The 22,378-nt window shown below is 37.6% G+C and overlaps 1 protein-coding gene across 1 annotated transcript in view; it reads left to right on the top strand.

Moving 5' to 3' along the window:
* Nlg3 (Neuroligin 3) overlaps positions 1-22,378 on the top strand; it is a 90,777-nt gene that overhangs the window by 49,038 nt on the left and 19,361 nt on the right. The window contains exon 4 of the mRNA XM_002056403.4: positions 5,969-6,132. Coding sequence (XP_002056439.2) covers positions 5,969-6,132 — 164 coding nt within the window. The remainder of the gene's footprint in view (positions 1-5,968; positions 6,133-22,378) is intronic.

The raw sequence follows: 22,378 nt of genomic DNA, 5'->3' as shown, positions 1-22,378 counted from the left end.
CCTTGGCAACTATAAAATGAATGTTCTCAAAAAGCTTTGAAAATGATTTTGCAGCTGATCGAACGGAAAATAAACATCTTTATGTACAAAGGTTTTCCGCCAATTTACCGCTGTTGCGGGTGGAATTTCCCAAAAAGTTATAATATTCATTAAGTTTTTATGTATAGCTTTTAAAATAATTTTGAAGCATATCGGAAAATAATTAAAAAGTCACCAAACAAATCATTGAATTGCATACTTTACGCGAGGATGCTTTGATTCTGCGAAAAATTTAAAACAGGTCTCACGTGAGTTTTCTTATGGATCTTCGGAAATGAATTTGAGCGCGACACGTCAACCACCAAATCTTTGACACCCACCACCAAGAAGAGATTGATTTTTTAAAAAGTGCGAACACCCCTCAAACGAATTTGAGTAGAAATTTTTGAAAATGAGTTTGAAGCCGATCGGATCAACGAAAAAGTTCCATACAATCGCATTTGGCCATTTTTCCATATTTGCGGGTGCAACTTCCCGAGACCCCATCTTAACGTGCACCTTTAATATATAAGACAACTACAGTCTAAATTTCAGCTTCCTAGCTCTTACGGTTTGGGCTGTGCGTTGATCGCCAATCAGTCTCTCAGAACAAACAATTATATATATAGAGAAGGTAAACAGGATACATATTGTTGACTTAGAATCTTAATATTGCAACTTGTCGCTTATCATTTTACAAAGCAAACAAGCGCGTAAATTTGAATCTTCGTGAAATACAAATGATCTATAGCTTTCGCAGCGAGGCACAGAGCACAAAAAAACATGCCATGCATATAAATCAAATGGCTAGAAGCGCACGGCTCACAGGACAGCACGCACAGGACATACTGTAGACCCCCCTGACACATGCAATTTGGCATTCTGGCTGGCCGCAAAGTGGGCGACGGTTTGGGGACATGGTGCCGCATAATTTGCTTGTGGACAGGTGGCAAAAAAACAAGAAGGGTGGTGCGGCAGCTGAAGGTGGATGACACGCACTGTGCCAAGCTGAACAACAGCCTTGAAGAAATCGCCAACAGACAGACAGGTCGACAGAACAACAGAAAGGACTCTGGTTAAACAGTCGGAGCAGTTGCCTTGCCTTTTCTAAAATACATCAAACAGAAGCATAATCTCAGCCAAGCGGAAAAATGCATGCGCCAGAGACAAGTTAAGATATTTACATAGATAGCGCTAGATGGAGTTGATGGTGATGGTGATGGGTGGGGGGGGGGGGGGGGGGGGAGGGCTATACCGAAAATGATATGCGACATTGCGGCCACGTCAAGCAAAATAGATTAATTTTACCTGCGGGCAACGGACCAGAAGTCTCGCCCTCGTCGTCGTCGTCGTCGTCGCCAGCCAGCCAGCCAACCAGCTACCTGTTCACAAATTAGATTGGCAGCCCAGCCACCGTCCCCAGTACAGCACCACACCCTCCCTCCCCGCATCCGGCTGCTCACGCATAAAGCTTTGCTGCCGCAGTCAAATTAAATAAAATCCAATTTAAAATGAATTTTCGCAATTTCATTTACAGGGCAATAACAACAACAAACACAGGCAAACCACCTTGGGCAAGAGCAATTTATGCAACAGCACCACCATGGTGGTGCCACACACACACACACAGTTACCCCTTAACACCCATCCCTCCACCTTTGCGGTGACTTGCACACCGCACTTGGGACTCAAATTGGAATTAACGTTTTTAATGATGGGCACAAATTTATTTTCGTTCTTTTTTTTATATATATATTTTGCTCTATCCGTCTCGCTTTCCCTCTGCGAGGCCACAAAATGCTTGCACCACTGACAGCCTTCAAGTGGAGCACTCATTAAGGTGCTTTTTATAAGGAATACCGCAAGCTTGAGTTTTTCGCAAGCTGAATTTTCCCAACGTTTGTTTTTATTAAAAACGTCCAAGCGTCATGCATAAAACTCTCGCATTTTACTGCGATATTTTACATTTTACCGGCGGGGGAATCGGTTGTGGCGGTGTTGCTAACAGGTAGCCTGGACGCAGGACGCAGCCTGTCGCTGCTAATCCGCTTGTATTTCATAATCCTTGCGCTAAAAGCAAAAGCTTCATGACGTCCAAAGTGCAAAGTGGTTGTAAAATTTATTTTTAAGCAACAACAAAAAACACTTCAATTGGGGTGTGCTGCTGGGCGAGGTAGGCAACCGTTGGGGCAGCTTGTGTGTGCTGCCGGTGGTCGTAGCACACGCGTGACTTGTCAAAGCATCAGGTTTGGCTATAGGCTTTAGCTTGTTGCAGAAACAGCGAATAAACATATATAATGTTCAACCCAATAAACTCCTGTCAATCAGATTAAAGTTAAGCAATTCTGCTCGTTAGAGCTCCATGTTTATAATTACAATTACTTCTTCCCGTTGACATATATGTGCATAAATTAAATATTAATTTTTTAATTATCTTGTGAAAATTCCAAGTTTAATTGACAAAAAAACTTTACAGTCAAGTCAAGAGTGTGCGCACATATGCGCATATACAAAAAAGACATGACAATAGGTCCTGGCTTCCCCAGCACCACATTATCAAAAATGCATTGGCTAATACGTATTGTGCTAAGCATTGGAGGATTGTGAAATTTAAAATTTGAACGTTATTTATATATATGGTAATACAATTTCCTTAGAAAATATAGTGTGCTTAAGTTTTCTTTAGTTCTTATATATATGAAAAACAGCTTACCATATATCCTGCCTCAAGCCCCTAACATACCTAAAATAAACAAACTGTTGGAATTTTCATTAAAATTCTCTAATCTTTAGACTGCCTTTTCAGACATATCTTCCACACGATGCTCTCTCTTAAATCGGATCAAGTTCAGCCAAACACCCAGGCAGCTGCATTATTGTTTGTAACATAATGTACTTTAGTTTTTGAATAGTGCTCCCTCTGGCCTCCTCAGAGTATAAACTTTTCTTACTTGTCTATATGATAATTGCACAACAAAATAAACCCTTATTTATTAAGCCTTCCATCAAATGACAACCCTTTCGGCGGACGTAGTATGTTTAACACAAGCTCTTATAAGCAAATTCAAAACTTTGCAGAGTTGTTAACGCACATTCCGAACATTTCCCAGTGCAGTAAAATTCTGGAATGGCGAATCACTAGCCGCGCCCCTTTTGCTAGGTTCCTAACTGACGTGACCTCAATTGGCCCGCCCATTTTATTAGCTTAATTCCCATTACTCTTGCCCGAGAGCTAGCTTATCAGCGCAGCTCCAAGCACTGGCGGGAGAAACGCAACCGAGTGAGGATGGGGCTGCACACAAAAGTCGCATAAACAAGATCACTGCCACTTGAAAACTGAGCACATTTCCACGCTACTGCCGAGCAGAAGTTGCACGGACGTACGGGTTGTGCGGGAGCGAGGGTGCACGGGCTGGCAGCATTAAAAATTCAAAATGTGGCTTTTACGAGCTTGTAGCTGGTGCCGAGAGTTGTATGGTATTGAATGGGCGGACTGGGCGGGCTGGGCGGTACTGGGTCGGTGAGTAGGGGCGTGTCACCTGACGTCAGAAATGTGTTCGGCAGCGGATAAGTGCAAAAGCGGAAGAAAACAACAACAATAACTAGCACTCTCAAGTGGCGCCATTCAAACTTTTCACTTTCATTATTTTTAATATTTTAGATGTCTTTTAGCTGCGGCCAGGGCAGTCGCCCGGTTGCAACTTCTTTTGGCCATTTAGCGGACAACGGCGAAATGAAGCCGAAAATTAAACTTTTATTACCTGCCTTATTGTTTAACCATAAAATTAATGATTATTATGGCAATCGCGCGGCCACCACAAGCGACCATTAAAATGCTGGGGTCAAGGGGTCACGGTTTTGCTGCATGGCCATTTTGCCATTTCACTGAGGGGTTTCAAATAATATAAAAAAAAGTTTAACATACTCCCGCAGCACAACAAAAATAACCCAAACGAGGCCAAAAAAAATTGCACGAAATTAAATAAAATAAAGTCTCATTTCGCAATGTCATTAATGTTAATGCTTTTTCATGGGTTCGGGTTTGCCATAATGGACCCTCGACACATAGATATGCCCGAAAAGGAAAATTTTAATGCCTCCATTGATTTTCGTTTTATGACAATTTGATGTGCCCCAAAAGAAGCGAAACTTGATGAGTTAGACGGGTTTGCGAAAATTGGAACGAAAACATATTACTTAAATATCAAAGCATTGCATTGGGTTGGTTGTGGTAGGAGGATGGGGCGGGGGATTCAAAGATTCTATGTGAATTTCATAAAACGCCACTCAGCCCAAAGTTAATCGCATTATAATAATGCAAACTCTTAAGAGCAGACCTCAATGTTATGTTACATGTTTTTAAGAAAAATATATTTTGTAATTAAATTATATTACAAAATAATCGATAACTCCGTTTTCAAGTAATCGATAAAACCCCATATCGATATCCTGTTTTTTGAGCAAATTAGGTAAATAATAAGAGCTAAAGCCAAAAGTGACATGTTTAATCTAGAATAGTATACATATATATATCAAGTATCTTTCATTTTATGCCTATCGCCCCCTCCCCACTACCAACTCATAGCTATAAATAAAGTTAATAACCCAACTTGTATTGCCCATTAATTTAAGCAACAACTTTAATGTAATTTACTTCTTGAGAATGCACAAATATCCTATGGTATAGTAAGATATACCGTAAAAAATTTAAGAATATCGGTTAAAAATTACGTGTTTGCGGCACCTAGCACATTAATGCGCGCCTGCTTCGAATTCTATCAAGAGCATTGCAATTGCGATTGTATTGTTTTCTGTGCTACTATTTTAATTCGACAAGTATTGCAGTCAGTTGCGAGTTCAAACCCTGCAAACTCAACTTTTTTTAAATTATTCTTTATTACTACGAAAGCAAACGAGCGCGTAGCTCTTCCCCTAGTCGGGCGCTTCCGACTTGAGGCTCTGACTTGTTGTTTGTTAATAACATTAAAAACATTAACATTAACATAACTGAGCAAGTGTGGTTCAACTTTAGCCACATACATAAAATGTTAAGTTAATATAATTGCTAACATAGTTATGTTAACAAGCAAATTTGAGATGATTTAACAAAAATATATAAAATAACAATTATGAAAACTAATTGAAGTGATAAAAGGTAATTTATTGTATTTTAAAAAAGTCCACGTATTACCTAAAATTAAATGTAAAAAATTGACTGTCGTTTGATTAAGCATAAGATACACAGTTCTAGGCCACAAATTAAGCAGATAACGGACATTTTTGAATTAAACACTTTGAAAATTGCAATTTGTTCGGATGTCAAACACAAGCACGCTTTTGGCTCGTTTGGGGCTTAAGGCTACTTAGTTTGATGCCTGTCACACGGCAGATTAAAAACAAATAATACTACGATTTTGCAGCGAGTTCAAGGCAAATACTGACAGGGTATGGAGGAGTGGCAAAAGGCGCAGTCATAAATGAGCACAAGGCCAAAATGGCAAATGGAAAACGCAAACGTTGATGTTGCCATTTGCATGACATAGCCAAAACAGCAGAGAAATGCAGTAAATGTTGGTATTCAAGTAGACAATGCGGGTGAGAGAAGAGATGGCTGTTGGGATCAAAATCGAAAACCAATTTCGCAAACTGGTAAAATAAGCTTGTGGCCAATATGGCCCAAAAATAAATTAAAGCGCCAAAAACTTTGTCGGCTCAAATCAAAAAGTTATTATGGCCAAAAGACAGAAATTGTAACGCGACGGCAAAGATTACACAATGCTAGCAAATTAATCTGTTTATAACGACGACTGGGAACACTTCGCATAACAAATAAGCTTCCTTCGCAACCTTTTAAAAAAACGAGCAGAAAATAAAAATAAAATCTGTCACGAAAAATAAGTTTTGCCTTTAACCCCTCATATTTTTCATCCCATTTATGCTTTACTTGCAGATTCAGTCCAGTCTGTCCACAACGCCTGCCGGACATACACAATGAAACCGCGGCAATGGAACGCATGCCCAAGGGTCGTTTGGAGTATCTGAAGCGTTTGCTGCCCTATCTGCAAAATCAATCAGAGGATTGTCTTTATCTAAATATTTATGTGCCCATACAAGGTGAGTGCGCGAGCGAGTGAGAGGCAAGGCTCGGCTAAGTATGCTATCACTTATTTTTTCTGAGCCTAAAACCAAGAAAAATGACGCACATGCTATGGGAAGTTTCCTCGACGTTTCTACTATGCCCTGCTGGCCTAGGCATTTTTCAGTCTTGTTTATTTAGCACTTTGTGAGGCATTTGAATAAATTGGCAAGCGGTAAGCGGCACGAAAATGGTTTGGGTAACTTGTTTCAATTTTTCTTCGGCTTTGCCCCGCACCAAACGCTTCCCACTAATCCCAAAGGCCAGCGGCAAGCATGTCAGAAAAGGGTCAGCTTTCCCCAAGTTTTCAGTTTTCCATCTTCTTTTTTTTACACGTAAATTTTTTGCTTGGCTCTTTGGTTTGCTCCTTCCTAGCCGTATCGCGCAAATGGACAAATGTTTCCACATTTTTCAAACGCCAAAGAATTTGCTAAGCTGTTGGGCAAGCAAAAAAAAAAGAAAAAGCCGCACAAAATGTTAAGGAAGAACACAAAGTGGCCAAATTTATGCAAAAACGTATAGTCTCATTGTCTGTCCGTCAGTCTGTCTGTCCCTGTGGACATTTTATCCATTTACGCGTCTGCCAGCTGATTATCTTCTTTTTCATTTTGCTTTTTGAGAACAGTGGATTGAAGAGTGGATTTTTTAAAATAAAAGCGATATAGGAATATTCATTGTTATTGTATTTCGTTTTTCATTAATATGAGCCGATATACATATTTATTCAGCACTATAATTCGTATTTCAAATCAATTTAAACAAAAATCATATTCAACTTATAAGTAAAACATAGGTAAGAATGTTAACTTTCTTCTGATGTGCAAACTGTTAACTCCCATTTTCTGTTATATCTAGCCATTGGCTACAGCATCTAAATTATGCTCGTTTATCTGTTATGCATATTCAGATTATAAGTTCAACATAGATTAAAGTTCACTCATGCTCACCGTTGTGACCGTTATGTCTACTGTCTCATGTTTTATGTTATATTTAGCTCTTGGCAACTGTATGTAAATTGTGCTCTGTTATCTATGATGCTATTTTACATATGATGTTAGGTTTTAGGTTATGCACGAGATTTTCCTGTATATTATTTTATTCTTTTTATTAAATATGAGAAAACGATTTGCCCCCAATATGATACATTTCATCAATGATTTAATAAGCGCTTCAGCCCTAAAATATTAATAAGCGACAAGAGCGCGAATATGGCTGTGAGCAAATTAGGCTGATCACGGGACCATGTCAAGTGCCAGCAGTCCGTCATAAATGAAACCAATTTTCCAAACAGGCAGCAATTAGATTATAGAAAACAAAACTGAAACATTTTTGGAGCTACCTTTAACCAACTTGACATGGCTATAAAAGAACTCCCTGTCAGTTGCCTAGACTCAATGTCAGTCAATCATTTGGTGCATCTGGCTAAGAGCTGCAGTCGCCGGGTTTCGACATGGTCGTTAATTACATTTTGATTAAAGCGTAAAGGGAAGGCAAAAAGGAAAAAAGCAAACACGTCGGAGCATTGAGCAGCAGACTTAATGGAAGCTATCAGCGGCAGTTGCGGCAAGGCACCTGCTTCGCCGAACTCGTTGATATGGGAGTGGAAAAGCTTGTTAGGAAGATAGACGGAGTGCTGGGAAATTCAATTGTCTAACAGCGCATTAGAAGTAAAATTTAATACACAATTCAGCAGTAAGGGAAATGTCTTCACTAGCTGACAAGACTTCAGCCACAGCGCGTCAGGCAATTCACAGCCGCTCGTGCAGTCCATCAGGCCACCAGTCAGTCAGTCAGTCAATCAAGCTGGCAGTCAGCTACACAAAATTTGCAGGCGCCTTGATTTCGATGGCTGGCAGCACTGCGATCGACTCTGAAATCAATTAGCAGTTATGCGCTTTACCAAACGACTGTTAAGGCGAATACTTAATATATTTGCTGAGCTTATACCCTGTTAATATTGTATTTTATATTTGCTGCAAAGTAATACCACAAATTTGCTTTATTGGTGTTTATTTACTTGTGCTTTTGTATAAGGCAAATTGAATGAGCTTAAGGATATACACAAAGTATTCAGTCTGTTAAACAACATTTGATACATTAAATATTAAAAAAGAAAACCCAACATAACATAAGCCTTAATATAATTCGGGGAAATTCGTCTGGCAATGTTGGGAATTTCATTCAGCTCGAAATAGTAAATTAGATTTTGATTACACCCAGAAAACCAACCAATTACCGACTTAATACGCAAACTGAACAAGTAAAATTTGAAATACATCAAGTAATAAGTATATTTACAATACGCGACAAGAAAACGTCCAATTAAACGGTTTTTACAGCTGGTCAAAGGGTAACAAACAAAAAGAAAAGTGGTTGGAATCGGCAAAGATGGTAAAGAAAATGTCAACGCACGATTTGAGCTGAGCATGAAAAATGTGGAAAATTCAATCTATATACACCTGAAAATCGTTGAAGTATGACAAAAATTTACATTTGTCTGTAATTTGTCTTCAATGACAGACATTTATATGTATATGTAGCAAAAGGTACGTTTAACGCAGAGCACCCGGGCCCTGTTCTGATGAGTTGTCTGGTCGCTGAATTGCTAGAATTTATGAGAAATTATGATAAATTGTTCAATGACTGTCGAGCCTGTCCCGAGGCAGACGAAGGGTTCATATTGGATTTGGTTTTTCTTTCGTTTGGTTATTTTTTGATTTCTTTCTCCACTTCAATGCGTGCTTCAAGGACAGCTAATTGAGCCTTGAGCGTTGTGCCTGGCAACTAAGTGGGAAAATTAAATATTCGGCTGGGCAATTACATAAAGAGTGATTATTAAAATGCTCTACTACGCACAAACTGATTTGAATCTGTAAAGGCTCTCTAAATAAGTTGACTACGGCGAAAGGGTCAATGTCAATGCCAAGTGGCCATCGTTCAGACTCCGTTATCAGCTCCAAAGATAAATCCTAACAAAGCAGCCAATTTATAAAATTTTGACAGTTTAAGGCCATTCGCCGCCGCAACAACACTTAATGAGCCTGAGTGGGAATCGTTAACGTGGGCGTGGCTTTCCGGCTCAGGGGTTACCTTTAGTCAGGCGCAAATAAATCATTATTTATTTGGCTGTCATGTCAAAATGAATTGCCAAATAAATTTGGAAAAGAAAAATAACAAGTAGACAAGCCAAAATCAAGAAAGAATAAGCAAAGTAAAAATAAAAAAACCCGCTCGCCTAATGTCAAAATTAATGAAACTTTTTTCAGACAACGGTTGGCTATGGGCTATACGTTATACAAAAATATGCTATGCAAAGTAAAAAGTATGCTTTTACAGCGCACACATGAAGACACCAACCACAGACGGACACAGGCACACATCAAGTTCTTAATAAATCTCTTGCGCCTTTTATGTAGCATACTTTTCCGGGCTGAGCACTCGTCCCGGGCCGGGACTTTCGGTCTGCTATATGCAGCTAGTTTAATCTACTCGGACATGACAATAAAATTTATATCATCTTTTCTTTTCGCCTGCTTAGTGAAGTCCATTCTCGCCTCTGTGGCTTTTATTTGCCTCTTGCCGTTTGCCACCGCTTTCTCATTTTATTTTATTCGCTGGCCCTTTTTTATGGTCCTGTTGTTGGCATTTCTTTTTTTTTTAAATCTTGAGCTTGTTCGCGCTGCCGGCTCAAAATAAAAATAAATAAATAAAGCATAATAATAATAAAAAGCAGAAAATGCCACATTAAGCATGATTTGCCGCTTTTCAAGCCAGAAGTCCGCTGGCCAATAACAGGCGGGAGTCTGTTCGAGTCCTTTGGGGTCTTTGCATTTGGTCAGTCTGCTCAGCCCGCTTCGCAATCGTCCTCCGCCTTTGTACTGTTCGTGTTTAGATTTCAAGTTTATCAGCTGTGTGCATTTTGCTCATATTTTGCGCCTAACTGACTTTTTGCCAGACCAAAATAAATGAGCTGCCATTGTGAAGCATTCGGAGAGATTAATGTATTGTCATAATTTCTAATCTACAGCATTTCCATGCGATTAACATCTGTTGGCTTCACTTAATGGCGCATTATGAAAAGGCATTGCAGCCATTGTCCAAACGCCGCCCCTTTCAGATTTATTCCTCCTGCGAGTTATATACGTGACCTTTGCCCCTTCAAGGCAATTGCAACATTTCGCCACAAATACGCTCCGAAATAAATATATGGGAAAAATATAATGCAATTCTGTCAGCTCAACAGGCCCGCCCCTTACAATCGCCCATATAAATCAATAAGCCAATCAAGTGCTCGCAATCAGTAAAGTTTCGGCGCGTGCCCAAATAAAGCAAACAAATATTCATCATACGCACTGTGTACCGCATTAAATTGTTATACGCGAACAGCATGTGCCAAATAAGTCTTGCTTATGGGCTGAACAATAAAAGGCTGAAGCCAAGAGTTCGAGATATTTTTTGTGTAGTGGTAGCATACAAAAAAAGTATTGGAAAAGATTTCAATAGACTATCGATAGTTATAGTTATTGATAGAAAGTAAAGCTGCATTGGCTTAGTTAGTTATAGACCCTATCTGATATTATAGCTTTTACAGGAGACCAAGAATCTATTCCAAATTTGTTGAGCTTTATTCTCAGTTGTCTCAAGTCCCAATATTTTAAAGATTTTTGAAACCATAAAGATACATTTTGAGTATTAAGGGACAGTTAAGAATTGTATTAAAGCAGAAAGTAGCTATAAAGTCGGGTTTCGGAAACTAAATTATATAAATAAGTATAAAAATTATATATAAAAATTAAGTTTAGGCATTCTTGAACATAAAAATATATTTGATCTTTTCTATAATATACTTGGCCTATAATATCGCGATGCAGTTGCTTGTTAGCTGTAGAAGAATGAATTTATTAAGGACTAGCATATGATACAATTCTAACACTTGCAGCAGAAGTAACAATAAAGATGAAGGAAAAAACCAATAAATATGCAAGTACGATATTTTATTGCTCAGTTTATGTGGATCTATAAAAATTATATAACGTGATAGCAAACCAAAGTCCCAAAGCAAGCGAATGTCACATCCCAGCATAATACAATATAAGCATGCTTGTGTGGGTGTGAGTGTGTGATGGACAACACGCAATATAACCCCATGAAACTAACGGAAACGGAAATGGATGCGCAGTCTGCGTGTTGCATGCGGAAATGAAAATGTTGGTCAAGAGTCTACACAAAAAATAACATATACCTATATAAAGCAGATTTTGGTGAAAAAAAATGTGCATGCATAAAAAAGTCAAATAGAGCAAGTAAAAAAATGCAAAACGAATCAGAACTGAACTTTTTACTTTGACTGCGAAAAAACTTTGAAGTCAGTTGCCCGGGATTTTTGAGCTGGGAACTGGAGGGGTTTTCTTTTACTGCTCTCTGAGTTCATGCTCATTTGCCTGCGCGCAGACAATTGGCAAAGAACGGCGAAGAAGAGGAGTAACGAAAATTGTTGTAAAATTACATTTATTACATTTTCGCTTTTCTCTAAACTTTTCCTAAGAAAAGTAAACTTTTTTGGCCAGATTAAAGCAAAAGTTCTGCATATATATGACTGTGCTTTACATGTAGCAAAAAACTCTTTAAGGATTGAAACAAATTGTCAAATGGCCTTAAAATAAATGTTTAACAAATTGATTATACATTTTTAATTCTCATCTATGCAAAATTTCGAAGGTATTTTTGTTATGCTAATAACACAATAAATATTTAAGTTAACCAGAAAGTTTTGAATATATTTTCTAGCGCAAACTCGAAACTCTGCCCCGTAGCAATCATAAACAGAAAAGTTTTTAATGCTAAGCTAATTAAAAAGGCAATTTAAATGCAAACTAAATGAAACGCGCGTCCAAAAAATTCCGACTTAATTAATAAATCGTTGCGCCACGTGGTCGCACGGTAGTTGGATGTGGGGATGGCATGTTGGCTGACGGCGCGTTTGCCCGAAGCTGTGTGCATTGGAAATGAAACGGTTCTAGGTCAAAACAAGCTCCTTATCCTCCTCCTAATTATGCCCGCAACTATGCGAGCTGTTTAAGCGGCGGTATAAAACGAGAGTCAAAAAGTTCGCTTTATTAGGGATTTTTTCTTCAGACTTCGCTTTAATTTATCTTAATGGGTTTTCTTTTTTATAATACCCTGTAAGCATAACAAGTGTGCAAGAAAGCGTAAATGCAAGTCTCTTTGAGATATAAGACAAATTTCTTCAATATTGAATTCAGATAAATCTTTAAATTTGTATCTAAGCAATTCGGCACAATGTGATGGATTGAAATTCTAAAAATTGCATGGTAATGTGTTACAAGCTGAAGTTTAACCGCAATGCGTCTAGGAAATCTACCTACAGGGTATATTTAAGTCAAACATTCATATTTTATTTTATTTAATTTGAGCATTTGGCTGTTATCATCAGCGGTTTTAGTTCACATTTCTTTGCTGGCATCAAGAAAGTAAAATAAATAATTTGTTAAATCAAAAAGCATATAAGTGAAAAGTACCTTTTATAAATGTTATATAAAAGAAGCGAAAGATCTTGGCTCTTAAAAAAACCAATCGAGAATATACTATGTGGCTTTTCTACTTCTGAATTTTCTATATTTTGCCAATAGCCTGTAAATCCTTTTAAGCTGCCTTCTGCTCGCGGGGCTCGTGTTTGCCTTTTGTGAGTTGCTGATTGTGTTTGCTGCTTGCGATTGCATATTTCTAGCGACAACAACAACAACAACAGCAGCAACAATAACTATGGCAATCCGTGAAACTAGCGGCAAGTGCTGATGGAAACCCATAAATACTCTACGCACAAAATAAAAGAGGGGAAAAACTTTTGTCAACTTTGTATAACAAACGAAGCACTTGCACACATATTGACTTTAACTGTAAGCGTTTATATTGATTGTGATAATACGTGTGTGCGTACGTTTCTGTGTGTATGTTTCTGTGTATGCGTTTGTGTACGCCTGCCATCAATAAATCTACAATACATGTATTTGCAAAGCCGCCGTTGCAACTATGGCGAACATTTCCTGTTATCGATTTGCACTTGATTGTGAGTGAGAATAAATACCACTCTTTATATTTTTCTCTTCTGCACATTCATAAATGGATATTTTTCTTGTGAACAGAAATAAATCTTATTGCAAGAATTTTAAATAAAACCTACGGCAACAAATTTTAAATAAATTCTACAACAAATAGTTTAGAATAGTCGCGACCTCCCCCACAGCACAATTTTTTCAATATATAATACACTAAATAAACGCTTGTATATATTTTTAAACAAATCATTTTACTTGCCCTTTTCATGTATTAAAATGTTCAAGAATAAAATTTGAACATAAGATAAACTGTTATATCAATTATTGAGTGAAACTAAAAGTACAGTAGTTCTTTTGCCTTTGCCTTTAATTAATTTTAATATTTGGTTATCTATTATGTATATTCTTGCCCTAAACATATGCATATTCCATGCTCCATCATAACTCATATTTATAGCGTATCTAAAAATAGACGCTATTCTTTATTTGACTTGCAAAAGTTTTTTTATGTAAATTTCAATATTCAATATTTGTACAGAAAATTGAGTTTTAAAGTTCATATTTATATTTTCGAGTGCGGCCCATTGAATATGGTGTATTTTTACTTTATTTTTATTCAGCGCTCAATAACCCACAATCGCACCCGCTTACATACTTTCGACTTGTGTCTTATGTACCAGGCGCACACACACTCGCAAAGGCATGCCATAAAATATGCATCAGAAATTTGTCACACTCCAGCAAATGGCCGAAAAGTTCACCTTCTCAATGGCCACTTGACCCAGAGAAGCTTAGCCCTCCCCCCCCCCCCCCCCCCCCCCCCCCCTCCCTCACACACACACACACACACACATACAGAGAGAGAGAGAGAGAGAGAGAAAGATACACACGTGTGCTGCAAGGACGAAGCATTGAATTTAAATTGCGCATTAAATGCGAACCCAGAAGCATGTCCTTTCATCCAACGATGACGCAGCTGTGTGGCCTTTTTCGAAGAAATTGATAAGTCAAAGTTCATAATTGGACGTGCCCGAAGGGCTCAGCTCAATGTTGACATTCTTCACAACTCAATTTAACAGCTGAAAATGTATTTTCACAGCCTTACCAAAATAAAATCAACCCCATGACCCCATCTCTACCTCCAACCAAACAGCAATTAAGGGACGAAGAAAAGAAATGTGTGCAAATTGAAATGGAAAATGTGAAAAAGCCGCAACAAATCCGAGGAAAAGCTAGCATAAAATGGTTGGGAAAGCCACTTTCATGGCCTGCACTTGGACCATTACAGTACCTATATCAAGGTAGTCCCCGCACCCCTCGCCGTCCACTGCTTGTCTGCACTTAGCATGTCTCCGTCTAATTACGGGGCGTTACCGACTGCCATTTTGCATGCCACGTGTGCATTAAGCATACGCCCTATGGCACGAATATCCAAAGGCATGTTTACTTAAACAAAAAAAAAAAAAAAAAACAGAAAAAAAAAGGAAAAGTGAACAAAAAAACAATATAAAGTGAGCAGTTAGGAAGCTATATTTCTCGCTAGTACCCAGCGGAATTGCATAGATTGTTGCCAGTTTCTTATGCGGCATTCAACCTATTTGCATTCGCGGCAACACGCAGTTTTGTACAGAAGGCACCTAATCTTGTGTTTAACCTTAACAAATCTTGGACTAAATAATCATTAAACCAGGTTTGATAATCAACAAATGCTAGGGATACATTACATAGGCCCACACAACATATAAATAATAAATCATAATCAACATTTAACTGACCTGAGAAATCTTTTGAAACATAAATTTATTCATTGTAGCCATTTCATTTTTACAGATGTGAATGAACTGGATTTAAATATTCGTGGAACATAGAATTTCTATCCATATAAGCACAAATTATTCGACCGTTAGTTCTTTGATGTTCATAAGATTTGGTGTATGAGATATGAGAAGAATCGTAAAAGAGATGTTTTATATAACAACTTAATTTACGACCGATAATACCTACGACCTACGACAGCTGTATTATATAGTAATGTATACGGCCAGTTGCGAAATATGTGATGCCTACACGAAAAAGACGGACCTATGTAAAGTTTGAAGACGACAGCTGAAAGAGATAGATAAATTGAGACACTGGTTCGCATAGAAAGGATCAGAGGAACAGCCTCAGCCCTCTACAAGGGTATAACACGAATAATTGAGTCCGCCTGATCAAAAGAAAGAAAGAAAGAAAATCTATTTTATATAAACATTAAAAAGAAATCTCAAACTTATTGATAGTTTGAAATAAGAACAATAATAGCAATTTTAATTAATATTCTTAAATTAACTCCAAAAAAAATTTAAATAACTAAAATAATGTACATAATTTATTTCACCTCAAAATAATTTAACTTTAAATTCGGAGAACAGCATGGTTAATGATATTATGACAAACTAATTGTTAACAAATTAATTATCGAGCGAGCACTAGGAAGAATCCATGAAAAAAAAATATGTAATGGCATATATATGTCATATCATATGCTCATGCAACAAGAACATAAGATACACACACACATTTCAAAAGTCAATTTAAGCGTTTAAGGCTCTTCAATGTGGCAATATTTTGGCTGTATTCAATAACCGCCAAGCATAACTATTCGCATATGAGCGAGCAGCCGCACGCTCGTTTGCACACCATTAGCTAGAAGTGAATGGGGCACACACACACTTACATGCTACACGCATAAAGGACAAACAGTGTCATTTATTACCTTCCGTATACTTGGCTGCCAAACTGCCAAGCAGTGTATACAATATTTCATTATAAATTACACACGACTTACGTCAATTTGTTTGAGGGTGGCCGGCAAAAGTGAAGTTGGCAGCAGCAAAAAAAAAAAAACAGAACAAAAATAAATACAGGAATCTCATAAGTAAGCCATAACACATACACAGACCAAAGACACCCACACATAGAGAGAGTTTATTAGACAGCAACAGCAAAAACGGAAGTGGCCATAATTTACTAACGAAGCCATAACAAAAATGCCCAAACTGCTGGCACAATGCGAAGCCAAACAAAAACCAGCAAAAAGTAGACTGCAAAGACAGAAGGGGACAGGCAGTTGGTGGGTGGGCCCAGTAGTAAATTTATCAATCAAACTATCGAAGAAAAGGAAAACAAGTTTTGAATAGTTGTTGCAATAGATAACAAAAACAGAATATACACTCAACTTGACGTCCATTAATATTTGACAATTTCCTGTTTATGTGGATTGATGATGGGCCACGTGGCGTATGATTTGATTTTGTCCATTTGCGTATATTACGTATGCGTATTAGTTATTGATGAAGCTGGCATGTGCCAGCCATCAATTATGGCTGGCAAAAATACTTAAGCTGAATAAGCCTTGCGCACCCTCCACTCCCAACAGATGCCATTAATATGCAGCGTACAATGAGAAAAGAAAAGAAGCGTAGATTTGGTACATCCCCTGTAATCCTGTTATTGATTTACATCGATTGATCTTTAAAAAAATAATCTGGTATACACTTGACTCACTTTTATATTGGGAACCCGTGAGTCAATTAAAAAAAAGGAATTCTGGATATCGATTTTTATCGATTTTAAAAATCTTAATTTAACTTAAGCTGTGTATTATGTAAGCTTCCATAAAACATATATAACGTTTTTTGCTACTCCTAATCGAAATATTTAAACAAGAAGTAATATTTAAAATTGATATTTATCGATGGTTAAAAAGTTGTTATTTACAGTCGAAAATATGTCTACTATTGCACTCTTACACCCATCCACAGGACAATATAATACCCTTCTTACCTATAGAAAATTGTAAAGGCTATGCAAAGAAAAAAAGTAAATATTAAGCAGACGCCACGCTGGCTGCGGCACATTGTAAGCGCATTTATCGCTTGCTCCTTAAAATTGTAACGAATGCAAGAATTGTAATCAAAATGTAACTGGAACGCAATTATGTGGCACATTTTGCAGCACATAAACTGCCAGAGCTGATGGATGATGTGCGGTTGCTTTATAGAAAAAATACAAAAATAAAAGAAAAGAAGCAGAGAGAACTATTAAGTCTTGGCAAGGTGCTAAACCACTTGCTGTGGAGGAGGGCTTCGATTGCAGACGAAGTCTTTCGAGTCTGGAGTCTTGGGCCTCGCAACGAAGCAACCAATTTCTGCTCCTACTTATTTTGCTCTTGCTGCAATTTTCTTAAGCAGTTTTACGCCTGAACGCTGACATAATGTTGTTAACCGATAATACGTTGAAATTGAAAAGTGCTGCCGAGGCCAGAGCCGGCAGCAGCTGGGCAGGCGCTGCGAGGGCGAGGGACAGTCCCTGCCACACACAAAATCTCTTACGACAAATTGCATATTTCAATTTGCAACAACATTGCAGCCAGTTGGAGCTGCCGCCGACCAGAAAGTAACTGGGTTTCCATTTCTGGTCCAGACATTTCTTTTATGTTATTTTCTTCTTTTTTTAGCCCTCTATCGTTTTCGAGCTGCTCCTGCTGCTTCTTCGTTTTGGCCTGCTTTATGCCAGTTAAGGGTTTTTAGAGTCAGGTGTCTGCCGCATATTGGTTTGCTTAAAATGTGCTCCACACACACACACATACACACACACACACGCACACACACACTGTGTGTATGCAAAAAGCTAGCAACCAGCTTTGCCTTGCGGTAAGTTAAGCCACAGTTAAGCTGATGCATGGGTTAAACTGTAAAATGTATTAAGATTAAGTGGCATTCAGTGCCAGCTGCCTCGCAGTTGCCCCACAGCAGCGCCCGCACTATCAGAATTTTACACTCTAGCCGCCGGATGCTCTTCTCTCCCTTTATACTTCACTCTCCAGCGCTCTTCGTACTTTGGGCGTACCAAATAAAGATGTATGCATTATGTATACGCAACGTATGCCAGCCAGCCAGGCAGCGCACCTGGCTTAAAGTTGATTATTTTGTTAGCAAATGTGTTCAACTTGCATGAAAATTATGTTGTAAGCCTTAGCGAAAGGCACATTTTATTTTATAAATGAGCCGTTGTTGCAGCTGAAAGTGAATACAAAATTATCTAGCTAGAGAAAAGCTAGAAAAATAATGCATTTTATAGGACTTAGACCTGTTCAATTTTATTTATGCGATTACAGATAAATAAGCGTATAAACTGATTTAAATCAAGTATTTACAATAAATTTCAAAATTTGCAGTAGTTCAGAACTTCTTGAAACTATAGTCGCAATTCTTCGAAATTTTACCCAAATTTATTTATTTTAAATTTCAAATTTTTTTGTATTTATTATCTAATATAAAATATACAATAGATGCTTCGAGTCCTAGTAAGTAATGACTAAGATAAAGTTTAGGAGTTTAACTAGACCTAAGCTTATTTTATTTTCCTAATCTTTCGATCAGCAGTTAGTTTAAGCACTCGCCGAAGATCTCTTTTAAAAAACCTATATAAATCTTATATATATTTAAAATATGCATTCATGGAATTTTTCATAGGAAAATAAAAATCTACAAGTTCACGACGTTGTTCATTTAAGGATGTTCTATATAATTAACAATAGTCCGGCTTTAATATTTCGCATAAATTCCCAATTTGTATTAAGTAGCCTTTAATTTTGAATGTTTTAATTAAGTTAAGTTGTATGCCATTCGCTGACCGGAATACATATAATGAGATGACATTTATTTTGGAATATCTGCATTAATGCAGATTAATCAATTTCTAAATGTTTTTCTCTAACCTTTTCAAGGCATTAAAGATGTGAACATTTAAAAACCAATTGCCATTCAACGCACCGTTTGCAGCGCAATCAGCATTAAATGAGCGTGCAGAATATCAAAATAATGTTCATATATATAAAGGAATGTGCATATATATACATATATATGTACATTTATTTATATGCATATATCATACAAACGATCCTGGAAACATTTCAAAGGTGCAAATTCACAGACTTTATGATTTTTGCCAAACGCACATTTCTTACACGCATAAGCGAGTACGAGTGTGTTTGTGTGTGTGTGGGCAATATGTTGAGTACGTGTCTGTTACTCATCATAATATTTTACATTTTTATGAAGTGCGAGTCGACGCTTTGGGGGTTGTGCAATAAAAATCTTATTTTGTGGGTGATAAAAGTGCAAAGTAATCGGAGAGGTGTGCCTGAAAGGGAGGTGCATGAAAAAGTTGGTTAGCATTTGCAGCAGTTGCCATTTGCAGGGCGTTTCAATGTGCCACCATCGCTGGCCTTTATTATTATTATTATTTCTTTTTTTTTTAATGATTTATCGGCATTTAAATGTGGCAAGGTGCTAGCTGCACGGGGGGTCGGCAACGGGCGGGGCCACGCAAGTGACGCATCGTAAACTTTTTGTGCGCCTAATTTAATGCAACATTTTTGTATATTTATATTTTGCTTGCTTTACACTTGCTTTAGCATGCTGCCATTTGTCTCTCTCCCGCTTGCACATTATTCTTTTTCACAATGTTGCTATCAGTGTTGAAGCAAAAGGCGTGTGGGTGTGTGTATGTGTTGTGTGTGTGTGTACGTGAATGTAAATTGAGTTTGGCGGCTAAAGTACTTTGTAATTTATGGCATGCAATGTGCGTAAGAAGTCACGTGATAACTTCATATACTCTCTCACTCTTACACTCAATTTCTTCTCTCTGCTCTCTTTCTCTCTCCCTCATGTTCTCTTGCTTGCTGAAACACACTCATTATTTTCGCTTGTGTGTGTGTGTGTGCTGCGTGTTTATTTATTACTGTTTAGCCACATTTTGCATGACGAAATCATAATTTTCAGCGCTCGACTCTCAACTCTCGACTCTGGCAGCCATTTTGACATTTTGTTTGTTTCCTGCGGTTCCTATATAACATATATGTTAAGTACGTGCAATATATTAAATGTTAGGCAAAATTCGCATGTTGAGCTTATACCCATTATCAGGCTTGGCATTTGTTATAACGATTACACAAAGATTAGATAGCCCATTCGGAGCTCAACATATTTTTGACCCAAGAAATAAGTATTACTTTTCAGAAGTAACGGAAAAGCAAACCTGACAAAAACAATATGTAAATTAACCTAAAGCTCACAAACAAAGACTACGCCAGAGGTTTAGTATGATATATTTTTGTAAAAGCTTTTGTCTCAATCTGTTTAGCTAGTTAACCATACTTAACATCAACTTTAACAAGCACTTACCTCATACACAATGATTCAACCAAAAGTTGTCAGCTTATGCAAGTCGGCAAAAGCAATTCAAGCATTACAAACTTCAGCAAATTCGTTGGGGATCTTTTGGCCAACATGAACGCATGTTATGTATGGCATAGGCAAACTTTTGCATTAAATTTGTTCAAAACTTGCAAGTTAACTGTAACTTTCAATGACTTTTTGCATTCAACAGTCCATTTACCTACCCACACACATCTAAACTCACACACACATGCTCACTTGTTCAGATAAGTTAAACACCAGGCAACAAAAATTTGTTTGCACTGCCTTTGACCAAAGTTGGTTTAACTAACTTGAGGGTATTTTATTTGCTTTCAAGTATTTATACTTTTATACTTTTGTATTGCATTTAGGAAAATATCAATATGGAGTGCTCATAAAAGTATCACTAAATCGAAATATATTACATGTAAGAAACCTAAAAAATGTATAATATTATGTTTGGCTCAATTCTATATTTATTTTAGCTCGTTAATAAAAGGTTTGCAAGGAAACGTTGAGTTAGCTAAAGAGTTGGCAGAAATGCTAATCGATTTTTACTGAACTCTACGGTCTCATACAACATTAGTCTCCCAACAGGTTCAATTTACAATCGCACTGGACCGTAAAAATTGCCAACTGTGCTATATTATATTTTCTTTATGTACTTAATAAGTAATTGTCGTAAAATTTCGATCGTTCCGATGCCAAATATACAAAAGTAAAACCAAAACAGGCTTAACGATATAAGAGAACCTGCCTACCCCTCTTTCACAATCACTCTTTTGTTCTCTCTCTGCTTACGTTTTACATTTGCGCCAAAATGTTATTAAGAAAAAAGCCTTGCTCTGAAAATGAATGTTTAACTTATCTTAAACAGTATTAAAGCACTCATAACTCGTGCTAATCGCGCCTAACACCATTTTAAGTTTCTCTTTAGTTAGTTTCGCTTGATTAGAAAACAGTTAACAGAAACTACGATCGGTCACTAGGGCAGACGCGCACAGACTAAATTACCTCATTCAGCACGAGGCTACACTAAGCCGGCATTTGCTCTCATTACAAAACAACAACAACAACAATATAAAGAGTGCACAACTTTTTAGGCTGATGCTCTCTCATCTAAATCCATCCACAAAGCATGCCGGATACACACCTAAGATAACGGAAGCAAACGCATTACGACCAATGGGGTGAACGTAGTGGTCTTGTTGCTCTCTGGCGCTTCTACAGCCAGGCATCAGGCCACTTTTCGGGTAAATGCTCTCTTATCAGTGCATTGATCTGCGGAATCAAGCTAAATGCAGCCGCTGCACTTATTCCTATAGAAACAAAAAACTTGTTTATACAAGATCTTTATATAAAATTTATAGGCAAAAAAAAGACTATGCCAAATTTAGGCTTAAGACCGATTCGAGGCACATGCTTAACGTATTTTAAATGTTTTTTCGCCACACACCGCCTGTAAAGTTTTTGCCAGCGAAAACTTGGCCAAATATGTTCTGTGTTAATCCTCTGGTTCGCTCTACGCCCACAAAGTTCAATCAGCCAAATTTGTGCGATTGAATAGACACACTTTAAAAAACAGAAGGAAAAATAAAATAAAAAGCCAGCAAAACAAATTCACAGCAAGTTTTACACAGTATAAAAATGGAGCCCAGACAACGAGTAACGGGCGAATCGAAACGCATTAAAAATGGCAAAAGCTGAAGCTCAAGTAATAAACTACAAAACTAAAAATGCACTTCGGTATGTCCTTTGTCCCGTGTCCTTTGTCCCGGAAAAAAAGCTAAAAGTTTAGTGCAAAAAGCCAAAGGATAATAAAAAAAACTCTGCCGTGAGCGTATCTGTGTCAGCTTACAAAAGAAAAAAAACCCTCACAAACCCAAATTTTAGCGCACATTTTT

Source organism: Drosophila virilis, chromosome 2 (assembly GCF_030788295.1).
Source record: "Drosophila virilis strain 15010-1051.87 chromosome 2, Dvir_AGI_RSII-ME, whole genome shotgun sequence".
Lineage (NCBI taxonomy): Eukaryota > Metazoa > Arthropoda > Insecta > Diptera > Drosophilidae > Drosophila > Drosophila virilis.
The sequence above is the reverse complement of the archived record's forward strand: the minus strand, read 5'-3'. Positions and strand labels throughout refer to the sequence as shown.